Source organism: Macaca nemestrina, chromosome 15, assembly GCF_043159975.1.
Source record: "Macaca nemestrina isolate mMacNem1 chromosome 15, mMacNem.hap1, whole genome shotgun sequence".
NCBI classification, from domain to species: Eukaryota; Metazoa; Chordata; class Mammalia; order Primates; family Cercopithecidae; genus Macaca; species Macaca nemestrina.
Genome location: NC_092139.1, coordinates 36,271,754 through 36,284,848, shown reverse-complemented (window position 1 = coordinate 36,284,848; position 13,095 = coordinate 36,271,754). Strand labels below are relative to the sequence as shown.

Here is a 13,095-nt window from a genome sequence, read left to right as displayed (position 1 = left end):
AAGTGGTGACCTACAAATCCAGCCTCCAAGTCCCAGCACCAGCAGTAGTTCATGAACCGCACAAAACAAGCCCGTAGGAAGTCCCCCAGCAGGATGGTGATGTACGTTACCAGCATGTCGGACACCGTCAGCCTCATGAATTCCTGCAGAGAAACATAGGAAGAGGGGGCGGTTGGAGACCTTGCCCACTTCTTCCACCCTCCCTGAGAGTTCGTTGAGAGTCTCATAAACTCTCCCACCCACCTGACTTTCTCTCTGTGACCCTCTGATTCTTTGTTGTGAAGAGAGGCGACCCCTGGCTCTGGAAAATGCTTAATTTAGGTCCCAACACGACAGATTACCAATTGTATGGCTTTGGAATAATCTCTGAACCTCTTGAAGCTGATACTGATATCATTCTCAATCTGATATTGATACCAACAAATTACTAAGTTGGGAAACTTAGTAATTATGTATATAAATTGCCTGTTAAATTGGCTATGCCCAATGCATTGTAGTCAGCATCACTAGGACCCGAAGGCCTTGCTTCCCCACTTATTCTGAAGTGCCAGCTGCCCCCACTAAGACTAAATGTGACCATCGTTAACTGGGGACAATGCCTAGCTTTTTTCACCTCCTGCTAATCGGATTTCTCTCTCTCTCTCTCTCTCTCTCTCTTTTTGATATATAGAGAAAATAAAACAGGTTTTGCACAGAGGCACATAAAAGAAGGACCAAAAACTGAAGGACAAAGCTTTCTCTGCATTCGTATAATAGACATAATTTACTATTTTTCTGGAAAAATTGAAAATATCTACCAGACACCATCACAACCTTTGGGATACCAAAGAGATTTGGAGTTCCTGGGGGGCACAGAATCTGCTTTGGTAATTTTATTTCTTCCAAGATGATTATGAAATGTTTGCTGGATGAACAGCTGGTAAGTTTTCAGGTTTATTCTGCAAATGGAAACATCAAGGAGGCAATAACAAAGAACCAAGAACAGAGGTCACCTTTTCAGAGAGAGCATGACTACTCACAATGCCCACAGCTGTCTCCCAGCAAGAACCCCGGGGCACATCTGCAGGGTGCAGTGGTGGTCGGGGGACACTCTCATTCCAACCAGAAGAGTTGTAATAGTTAAACAGAGTCCAGTGAGTGATGTTTTTTATTGTCTCTTCATTAGCAAGCTAGAACAGAAGATGGAGGTGTGGGGTAGGAAGGAGCCAGGGATGGTCCAACTGTTTCTATAAGAACAATGAAAGCGAGCAAATGCCACAACCCTACCATTTGGGTCTTTCCCATGAAGGTATCTTCTACTCTAAGTCACTATCTGTCTGTCCATCCATCCATTTGTCTGTTCATCCATTCAACCATCCATCCATCCATCCATCCATCCATCCATCCATCCATCCATCCATCCATCCATCCAAGCATTCATCCATCCATTCATGTATTTATCCAGTCATTCATTATTCTCTTGAAAATAATTTATTCAGGGTTTCTTCTGTGCATATAAAGTAGTGGTGATACAGAGTGACCAAGAGAGATGGAGCTTTGCTCAGAAAGGTTAGAGTCTAGTAAATGACGGAGATGAACAGGCAATTACAGAACAGAGCGATACGAGCTGTGGGAAATTATCTCTGGGAGAAGGAGCATCCACATCACACAGTGGGGGCCACAAAAGACTTCCTGGAGGTGGTGACATCTGGGCCAAAACCTCAAGGAGGATTAGTCAACCAATCAAACATGAGGAGAGGGGTAGAGAGAGAGGCAAGAGAGAATTTTGCCCTGTGGCAGAAATGTGAGGCTCAGGAGAGTAGAGCAGTCTCCTGGGGAGGAGGGAAGCCAGAGATGAGCCGGGAGGGGAGGTTAGGGCCAGATTCAGTCACTTCCATGCTTAGAACAATTTTCTGTTAGCATCAGGAAAAAGTTCCTACAACTCAATAAAGGAGGGAAGAGATGGAGAAGAGGGGCATCAGCATCATCAGGCCCTCCCTTGCTCTATTTTTTTCCACTCTTCTGCTCCACTCCATTGTTCAGCCATCATCTAGTTCCCTGTTGACCCAGCTGTTCCCTCTGCCTTTTTCAATGTCTGCTAAGGTTCCCAGGGTGTGGGATCTGGAGCTTCTCCTGTGCGCTGCCATGCTGCCCTGGGCTTACCCCTACTGATGCATATCCCACAGAGTGCTGTAATGAAGTCTGTCTCCTGGCCCAGAGTGTGAACACACTCTGGGACAGGACTGTGTCTTCCTGTCTGCTCTACCCCAGGGCCTGCCATTGTGGGTGCTCCATAATTGTGTGGTGAGCATTGATGAATGGTTAAGTCATGACATAGCACCTTAGAGGACAATTACTTGGCTGTTAATCATTTATGGCAGCTCTGAAACAGTGTGGAAAAGGCTGAAGATAAAATATTAAGGTATCAAATGACATGTATATGGTATGAAAAAATACAACCAGAGAAGAAGACAGTAAAAAACAATAGGAAAAGGTTAACAATGGTCATCTTTGGGTCATAGATTCTGAGTAGTTTTTTTTTTTTTTCTGAATTTACATTTATTTAATTAATATGAATTATACATAATGAAATTATTATATTAAAAAAGAAAATACTATGGGCACCAGGAATTGCAGTGGGGTGGAGGGCGTTGTGGTTTTTACCTTGAGGTGGACATCATCCATGAGGGCCAAGAGAAACGTGTAGAGGTTCCCCAGGAAGAGTGCAAAGATGCGTCCCAGCTGCCACTTCAGTCCAGTGCGTGGGTGGTAATTCTCTAGGAGAGCGATGGTTTCAAACAGAGGGGGACAAAACATTCCAAGCAGGGACATCACGATCTCTACCTGAGGAATCAGGAAAGCCTAGGTTGGGTCATCAACATTATACTTGTTTGGCCGCCATCCCTGCACTCCCATGGCCATCGATCTCCACTTCTCTGCTGCCCTCTCCACTGCCCCTGAAGAGGCCCTGGGGTCTATATAGCTTGCGGTGTGACCCTGGCAAAGGCATCAACATGCCCTGAGCAGTCGGCCTGTGCTTGCATATCATAATTGCTGTGTGACCAGATGCTATCATGGTTGTTGTTATTAGTATTGATGAAAATAACACTTTCTGACCAGGCTCGGTGGCTCACGCCTGTAATCCCAGCACTTTGGGAGACTGAGGCAGGTGGATCACGAGGTCAAGAGATTGAGAGCATCCTGGCTAACATGGTAAAACCCCATCTCTACTAAAGATACAAAACTTAGCCAGGCATGGTGGCGGGTGCCTGTAGTCCCAGCTACTCGGAAGGCTGAGGCTTAAGAATCGCTTGAACCTGGGAGGTGGAGGTTGCAGGGAGCCGAGATCGTGCCACTGCACTCCAGCCTGGGCGACAGAGTGAGACTCTGTCTCAAAATAAACAAACAAGCAAACAAACAAACCAAAATAGAGAGAGTGTGCGTTTGGAGTCAGCTCTCTGGGTTTAAGCCCCAGCTCTAACACTTGCTGTCTTTGTAACTTAGGAAAAGTTACATCACTTCTCTGTCCTTCTTGTTTCTTCATGGGTAAAATTGTGATGACAGTCCTTGTGGTGAGAATCAGAAGAATAATATATGTAAATCTACTATCCCAGAGCATGGTAAGCATCAAGCACTCAATTTTGGCTCCAGTTTTGGGAGAATACCGACTCATATGACTGAATCTGACCGCAATGGGACATCTCTCTGCAATTAAAACTGCTCACCCGGCTGGGCGCGGTGGCTCACGCCTGTAATCCCAGCACTTTGGGAGGCCAAGGCAGGTGGATCATGAGGTCAGGAGATAGCCAGGAGATTCTGGCTAACATGGTGCAACCCCATCTGTAGTAAAAATACAAAAAATTAGCTGGGCGCGGTGGCACGCACCTGTAATCCCAGCTACTCAGGAGGCTGAGGCAGGAGGATTGCTTGAACCCAGGAGGCGGAGACTACAGTGAGGTGAGATCGTGCCACTGCACTCCAGCCTGGGTGGCAGAGCAAGACTCCATCTCAAAAAAACAAAAACAAACAAAAAATAACTGCTCACCCAGTGGAAAGTAAATCCCTGAACTGTTGACCAAATTTCAAGTTGGTCAGCTCTTCTAGGCTTGTCCTGACTCTCCCACTCTCTCTCACACCAACCCTTGGCTTGGTTTCTCATCATCTCCATACCTGTCCATATAGTTCTTACCTGGAGAGCCATCACTGCCCCATATCTACCACTGCCCTTCGTTATATGTTTGTGTAATGCTCAGCCTAATTCCCTTCTCTGCCACAAAATTCCACTGCCTCTTCAGCTCTCATGGACAGTTCTATCTGTAACCTAAAACATCTTATTTGATCATGGTATTCCTGCCTACTGTTGTTTGTGCTTTGGTTTACTCTTGTCAAGCCTGCATCCTAAGGAAACTGCAATCCTCTTAAGAGTAGAATTCATCTTGGGCATCTTTTGAGTCCTTCTCACAGCTCAGTGACCCAGTGAGGCTTTGTGGAAGGGACATTTTTCCCTTCTTACTCTATTCCTCAGTTCTCCCATCCTACAGAGGGGCCCCCAAAGTCCCTGTCTTTCCATATCTTAAACCCATTCTGACCAGGTCAGGAGCTACACTGGGGCCTCTAATCCACTGTTGGGAGTGCCTGAGTTGATGTCCAGCTGCACTGATCCAGAGTAGGTTAGAGGTAAGTTTAGGCAATCAGGAATGAGGCCCCAGAGAGAGACTCAGAGCCAGGCAGGTACTGGGTCCTAATCCTGACTCCGTTGCTAGTAAGTGTGTGTCTTAAATTTTCTGGTACTCAGATATTTATGCAAAAACTAGGACTAAGGGTGCCTATCCTGCCATGGTGCTATGAGGCATAAATAATGCATATAGAGGTCTATTGTAGGTATTCAGTTAATAGTTATCTCCTTTGTCTTTCCTCCATCTCTCATTTATTAAGCACTTACTATGTGTGAGTCACTGTGCCAAATTCTAAAGATGCAACAAAGAATAAAAAGTCATACACACTCTGCCCACAAGGACTTAAAGTTGATGTAAATAATTCCATAATGAGTTAATCATTACATAATCATTACAAAGGTAAAAATGCTGCAAAGGGTAAGTACATTAAGTATATAATAGAAATAAGGATATAACATTTAAACTCATACCTGAAATTATTCAAGAGAGATGAGAGTGTGTGAGAAAGCATCTCAGCAGAACAGAGGCCAATGTTGCTGCAGTTTAGTGAAGATGGGAAGAGTGACTAAAGGTACAATTGGTGGCTAGGTGTGGTGGGTCATGCCTGTAATCCCAGCACTTTGGGAAGCTGAGGCAGATGGATCACCTGGGGTCAGGAGTTTGAGACCAGCCTGGCCAACATGGCAAAACCTTGTCTCTACTAAAAATATAAAAATTAGCCAGGTATGGTGGTGCGTGCCTATAGTCCCAGCTACTTGGGAGGCTGAGGCAAGAGAATCACTTGAACTCAGGAGGTGGAGGTTGCAGTGAACTGAAATCGTGTCACTGCATTCCAGCCTGGATGACAGAGCGCGACTTCATCTCAAATAATAATAATAAAGAAAAATAAAGGTACAACTGGGAAGGTAAGTCAGGGAAAGCCATCTAGGACTTTATCCTAAGAGAAAATGATGGTTTTCATGGTGAATGCATCTTCATACTAAAAATAATAACTTGGAGTTCTGGGAAGATAATGATAGCCACAACATGATTTTTGAATCTCCCTGAATTCTCATGTAAAACTGGATGAAGCGATTAAATAATAAAAGAAAAATCACATAGACATCAAAGTTAGATGTCCTAATGAATCCTTAAATACAAGTGGTTACAATACAATACAAATTACCAACAGCCACAAGTTCTTACAGAATTCATGTTTGGATGAGAGAAGGCCAAGAGAAAACAGTGGGGTGTCCAGTGAATTTGAGAACAGGAGGATGTCAAAATGGCTAATAGGTACTCAATGAAAAGCATAGTGGAACAATCAGAGAACAGCAGCTGAAACTGTGAGGAACTCTGCTCAGTCCGATAATAGGTGAGTGCAAGGTCATTTTTGGTTAATCTGGAGATGAGCTAAAACAGCCTGGGCCTCTTGAACTTTTGAAATTGATCAGTCAAGCTCCCTAATAGGACAGGGCACAACATGAAGGAGACTATTCTGAGAACAGAATTGAAATTAAGCAGACAGGGGGAATATAGAGAAAGGAATGGGAAGGTCTAGATAAAAAGTAGAAAAGGGATGAGAGGCAGGAGCTCTCAGAAAGCAAGCCACCAGGCCGGGCACGGTGGCTCAAGCCTGTAATCCCAGCACTTTGGGAGGCTGAGACGGGTGGATCACGAGGTCAGGAGATCGAGACCATCCTGGCTAACCCGGTGAAACCCCGTCTCTACTAAAAAATACAAAAAACTAGCCGGGCGAGGTGGCGGGCGCCTGTAGTCCCAGCTACTCGGGAGGCTGAGGCAGGAGAATGGTGTAAACCCGGGAGGTGGAGCTTGCAGTGAGCTGAGATCCGGCCACTGCACTCCAGCCCGGGTGACAAAGCGAGAGACTCCGTCTCAAAAAAAAAAAAAAAAAAAGAAAGAAAGCCACCATATATTTTGAAGACTTCACAAAAACAGTGGAAGAGACAGCTCTGTTAAATTAGGGAAGTTTTCCTGAACCATGGCTCACTAAAACTTCAGCAAAACTAATTTTATATGAAAATGAACAGCGGAAAAGTTTTTTTCTAGGTCAAATCCCATACAAAGTTATTACAAGGAAAAGAGAACAAGAAGTAGATTAAAATCCTTTCAGATAATGAAAACGCACCAAAAGGTAAGTTATACAAAACAGTTAAAAAAATTATAATCAGTATTCAAAAACAGAAGACTGAAAGATGTTAAGAAAATACAGGTCACAAAACAATATAAACAAAAATTAGAAAAACCCAGAATACTGGTAACAGAATACTGCAGAAAAAAAAAAAAAATTAAGGGAAAACTATATTAAAATTGAAGAATACCTAAGAGAATCACAATTAAAAAACATAATGATAATTACAAGAAAAAGATAAAAAGGGGGAGAATTTTAAAAGTAAAAAATATATGAAGAAAGAAGTTAATAGGATTTGAGAGAAAATGAGATGTATTGAAGAGAGACAAGGAAGATTCAACACAGGTATAATAGGAGGTCCTGAAGAAAAAAACCCAAACATGGGAACAGAACAAATTAAAACAACTGTAATTCAATAAATCTTCCCTTAAATGAAAAACAAGATTTGAATTTGCCTAACATTTAAAAAAACTTTGGGGTCCAGTACGGTGGCTCACACCTGTAATCTCAGCACTTTGGGAGGTGAGGTGGGCAGATCATTTGAGGTCAGGAGATCGAGACCAGCCTGCCCAATAGGGTGAAACCCCATCTCTACTAAAAATACAAAAATTAGCCAGGCATGGTGGCATGCACCTGTAATCCCAGCTACTCAGGAGGCTGAGGCAAGAGAATTGTTTGAACCCAGGAGGTGGCGATTGCAGTGAGCCAAGATCATGCCACTGCACTCCAGCCTGGGCGACAGAGTGAGACTTTATCTCAAAAAAAAAAAAAAAAAAAAAGAGAGAACACATTGTGTATCCGAGAATATCAAACCAGAATGACCAACACCAAGACGTATTCTTAAGTAAAGTTAATGGACTTTAAAGAAAAAGGAAAATAAATCTTGGCATGTAGGTAAAAGGAGCAAGTCTATCATTTTGCCTTATTTTCTTGTATACCAGGTAACCTATAACTTCTTTCTGGTCATTGACCTTTAATAATTATGTATGGAGTTCTTTGAGGCCTAGATATGTACATGCTGAATTAGAGAGGCTCTAAGCTTGGTTCTGCCAGGTGCCTGGTACACTACCATCTACAACGCTTCAAACCAAAGTCAAGGGCTGAGAGCCCCAGATACAAGTCTGTTCAGTGGAAGGTCTGAGGCCATAGGCTCTGGGGACAGCACCTTTTCCTTCTCTTTTCCACTTCCAGCCTAAACAGGAAGCTGTCCCCTCAGTAGTTACTGGAGGTGCGAGGAGGGTCAGATCAGGTTCACCCATACCTTGAATGCCTTAACTCCTGGAAGAGAGGTGGTGAGGTCAACTTAGGGAGATTTTCCCCTCCTCCTAATATGGAAAAGTCCTGGTTTGGAAACTTTGTCTTTTTGGACTTTATGGACTAAATCGTGTCTCCTCCTCCCCCTCCCACAAATTTGTATCTTGAAGCTATAACTCTCAATGTGACTATTTGGAGATGGGGCCTTTAAGGAGGTAATTAAGGTTAAGTGAGGTCACAAGGGTGGGACCTAATCCAATAAGACTGGTGTTCTTCTAAGAAGAGGAAAAGACACCAGACATCTCTCTCTGTCTCTGTGCACATGCACAGAAGAAAGGTCACAGAAGGACACCGGGAGAAGACAGCCCCTGCAAGCCTCAGGAGAAAGCAAATCTGCCAACTCCTTGATCTCGGACTTCCGGCCTCCAGAACGGTGAGCAAATACATTTCTGTTGTTTAAGCTACTCAGTCTGTGGTGCTTTGTTGTGGCAGCCTATATGTTTTTTGTTCTATACTCTCAACACTTTACTTCCAGGACACTTCTGACACCAAATGTGTCAGACACATTTGACACTTCTGACACCACATTTTTCCCCATACCAACCAATTTTCTGATACCAGCTGGGTAGCGTAAAATTCAATTCAATTAGGACACTAACCAGAGTGAGCACAGACTCCACAGGTGAAGGGCTCAATCCCACAAGGCTGCCCCCACTTTGGATGCCAATCACAAGTATTAGGTCGCCAGGTTACTGGCAACTTCTGTCTGATTTGGCTATAAAGCAGAGATTCTCACAACCCCTTTCTTGGGTTTGGTCATTTGCTAGAGTGAGCAAATCATTCAGGAAAACAATTTAATTACTAGATTATCTGTTTATCTCAAAGGATATAACTCAGGAATGGCCAGGTGGAAGAGATCCGTAGGATAAGGTATGGGCAAGGTGCTTGGAGCTTCCAGACCCTCTGGGCTTGCCACACTCCACGTGTTCAGCAACCCATAAGCTCTTCAAACACTGCCCTTTGGGTTTTTATGGAGGCATCATTATGTAGTCATGATTGATTAAATCACTGGCCATTGGTGATCAACTCAACCTCAGTCCCTCTCCCTGGAGGTGAGGGGATACAGCTGAAAGTTCCAATTTTCTAATCACTGGTTCCCCTGGCAGCCAGCCCACATGCAGAAGTTATCCAGGAGCTTCCAGCCACCAGTCATCTTACTGGCATACACAAAAACACTGATCACTCTAGAGATTCCAAGGGTTTTAGGGGCTGTGTGCCAGAAACTGGGAGCAGACCAATATATAATAAGAAATATGTAATAATATCACAGTCCTAGCAAACTGATACGTCATAATTTGTGATCCTAATGTCTCAAAATGGAGTCAGTCATGTCAAAAAGCATTAAGCCCATAGTGAAGTTGTTCCACCCCCTCTCAAAGTGATAAGCATGTATATAATGGACTGAGGTGATAAGTGAACACCTGCTGCTGCCTGGTATTTCCTGAAATGAACTGATAAGAGAATGAAAGTTTGGCTGAGATGAAGAGAACAGACCCATCTGGGAGGATCATAAAAGCAGCCAGGACCTGGCCTTGTTCAAAAAGCCTTTGGAGGCTCTGCCCATGAGAACTCTGGAACCTTCTCCCAATTTTAGCAGCAGCTGCTGCAAGAGAGAAACAGCGATGCCTGCTTCTGCTGGCCAGTGCCTGAATGACTTCTGGATCCACTCGGCTCATCTGTTGATGTGTTGGTCTCTGGAGCCATCGTTGTGGTTTGTTACCTCCCTTTTATTACTGCCTGTGTGTTGAATATTAGTCGAGTGACTGATGGGGTATGAAGGCCTCGAAATAAATTGGGAATTCGAGAACTGCTAATTGGCTATTGTGAAACTTCCCACCTTAGGACAGAGTCACCACATCAAGGCTGAAGGAACCTAATTAACCCAACACAGGCTAAGACACTGGCCCTAGTGGGATGGAACTAGAGCATAGGAACAAGTGTTTGAAAAGTCAGCATTTGCCTTCAGAGCATAAGAGACTTGGCACTGATACTCCCCTTATATTTCTGGTCACAGGCTTTCACTTAAAATTGGTCTTGGGAGTCTCTCACTGTGTTTTCAGATCCTCAGTGTTTTCAAGGTATGCTTTTTCTTTAAACTAGCATTTTTAGTGCTTTTAATTGGTTACTTGATCCAAATAACCTAGGCCACCCTTAGCAGAAACCACCGGCCCCATTCTTTTATTTTAAACTTTTCTGTGTCCCGATGTTTTAGATGAGTTAATTATAAATAGCACATAGCTTTAACAGTTTTTGATCTAATTATTATTGTCTTCAAACTGTAGCATCAAATCCATTTACATCTGTTAGAATCACTGATATATTTGGATTTAAATCTGATTTTGTGCTTTATATTTGTCCTCCTATCAATTCCATATTTCCTTTTTTATATCCTTTCTTGCTTTGTTGGGAGAAGATAGGCTGTCTTCTTTTTTTAAAATTGCAGTTTGAATGCAAGATAAACTCTTTCTTATTATTAATTTATCTAGCTCATGATTCTGTGGGGCAGCATTTTTTTTTTTTTAACTGGACTTAACTGGGTGGTTCTTTTGTTGGCCTTACCTGCTGATAGCTGATGGCTCCATTCAAATATCTGGTGGTTTACTGGCTATTGGCCAGGGTGGGGAGATGGACCATGTGTCTCATCATTCAGGAGGCTAGCCAGAGATTATTCACATGATGGAGGTGTGAGGGTTTCCAAAAGCAATAAAAGAGCAAGTCTCAATACACAAGCACTTTTCAAATCTCTGCACATTTCATGGTTGCTATTGTTGCATTGGCTAAACCAACTCACATGACCAAGCTAAGGTGGATTCAAAAGATGGGGGACACAGATGCCACCTCTTCATGAATGTGCAAAGGAAAGCAAAGGGATGTGCATAAAATGACAGGAAGAATTTGTAGCCATTTTCACAAATGACCACAGATTTCAAATTCCCAAAAGAGGTTTATGGATTCTATGTTATCACAATAAAACCTTAATGCATTTTATTGTGGAGCTTGATGAGAAAACTCACTCTATCAGATATTAAGACATAGTGTAAATGCATAGTATATCAGTTTCTTATTTGTGCAGGAATAGACAAATAGGAATAGAAAAGAGAGCCCAGAATCACACCAATGCATTAATAAGCACTTGATTTACGATGTAAGGAACTGCAAAGCTGTGAGGAAAGGATCACCTCGTTAGTAATTGGTGTTGCACAGTTGGCTATCCAGTTGCTAATCCAGTTTTTCTAGTTGTAAAAGCCAGTTCCGAAAACCTAATAACAGGTGACTTTTTGTTCAGGATATTCATGCTATTTGACTGGAAAGGGATGTAATTTCACTTATTAAAACAAGCCTATAATCCAGACTTTCAATAAATCAAATGAATGGCATAGGAACCAGTGATTTTCAGTATTTGCCGTCAACCTTCACTTCATCAGAGATGTATTCTTACCTCATTCCTTTCATACCAGCTAACATTCTGCATTTTGGAGAATTGCTGGGATCGCTTCACCACAAAGTAAATGAGGTACCCACTTCCACACAAACAGCAGATGATGAGAAAGTTGGCTAGGACACGAAGAAATCTTGTCAGATGGATATTTTCTTCTTTGTTACTCTCTTGTTCATCCACTATTGATTCCTTAATGTGTGAAAATGAGATGTGCATAAATGTCAGGCCAGAAATGCCAGAACCATGGCTGTTGGGTCCCTGAAAATAGTACTTTCTATATTTCCAGAAATGAAGTAATATAGAGGAGATGATGTAATGCCCTGTGCCCTATGGAGAATTATTTTCTGTAAAAAATACATTTGTTGTTACTGCTATTCCAGTATGTATAAGAAAAACTTAGATTTCTTAAATAGTGACCATGAGTCAGACATGGTACTTTACATGCATTGTCACTCTTTTTTTCTTTTTTGAGACGGAGTTTTGCTCTTGTTGCCCAGGTGGGAGTGCAATGGCACAATCTCGGCTCACCACCTCCTGGGTTCAAGTGATTCTTCTGCCTCAGCCTCCTGAGTAGCTGGGATTACAGGCATGCGCCACCACCCCCGGCTAATTTTATATTTTTGGCAGAGATGGGGTTTCTCCATGTTGGTCAGACCAGTCTCGATCTCCTGATCTTAGGTGATCTGCCTGCCTCAGTTTCCCAAGCTGCTGGGATTACAGGCATGAGCCACTGTGCCCGGCTGCATTGTCCCTCTTAATCCCAGCAACAAACCAGTAGAATAGTTACTGTTATTGCCCATATTACAGACCCTAAGGCCCAGAGAGATTTCAGTAACTGATTCGGACTAAGTCTATAGGTCAAATAGATTCCAACTGAATCTTAAAATATTGAGTCTTCTAATCGAGGGTTGGCAAACTCATTCTATAAAAAGCTAGATAGTATTTTTGGTTTGCTGGTCATATGGTCTGTCTCACAACCACTCAACCATCATGGCATGAAAGCAACCATAGACAAGGTGTAAATACATTGGAATGCTTTGTTTCGATAAAACTTTATTTGTAAAAGTAGGCAGTAGGCTGGATTTGGCCTGTGGGCCATAGTTTGCCAACCTCTGTTCTAATCCATCAGCATAGCGTATCTTCCATTTACTTAGGGTTTCTTAATTTCTTTCAGCATTATTTTATACTTTTGGTGTAATGGTCTTGTACATTATTTTGGCTAAATTTATACTTAGGAATTTTATGTTTTTTTTGGATACTATTATCAATAGAAATTAAACTTTTTTTCTTTTTCTTTTTTCTTTCTTTCTTTTTTTTTTTTTTTTTTTTTTTTGAGACAGAGTCTCACTGTGTCGCCTAGGCTGGAGTGCATGGCATGATCTCAGCTCACTGCAACCTCCGCCTCCTATGTTCAAGCGATTCTTCTGCCTCAGTCTCCCGAATAGCTGGAATTAGAGATGCCCACCACTACACCTGGCTATTTTTTCTATCTTTAGTACAGGCAGGGTTTCTCTGTGTTGTCCAGGCTGGTCTCGAACTCTTGACCTCAGGTGATC

At 42.7% G+C, this 13,095-nt stretch overlaps 1 protein-coding gene and 1 long non-coding RNA gene across 2 annotated transcripts in view; one reads left to right on the top strand and one right to left on the bottom strand.

Moving 5' to 3' along the window:
- Positions 1-1,025, top strand: part of LOC139358489 (uncharacterized) — a 46,212-nt gene extending 45,187 nt beyond the window's left edge. Inside the window, exon 4 of the long non-coding RNA XR_011613479.1 lies at positions 671-1,025. This is a non-coding gene — a long non-coding RNA (uncharacterized lncRNA). The remainder of the gene's footprint in view (positions 1-670) is intronic.
- LOC105481620 (transmembrane channel like 2) overlaps positions 1-13,095 on the bottom strand; it is a 106,424-nt gene that overhangs the window by 29,387 nt on the left and 63,942 nt on the right. The window contains exons 10-13 of the mRNA XM_011741348.2: positions 11,540-11,728; positions 2,644-2,823; positions 1,020-1,169; positions 15-143 (exon numbers count right to left, since the gene is read on the bottom strand). Coding sequence (XP_011739650.2) covers positions 15-143; positions 1,020-1,169; positions 2,644-2,823; positions 11,540-11,728 — 648 coding nt within the window. The remainder of the gene's footprint in view (positions 1-14; positions 144-1,019; positions 1,170-2,643; positions 2,824-11,539; positions 11,729-13,095) is intronic.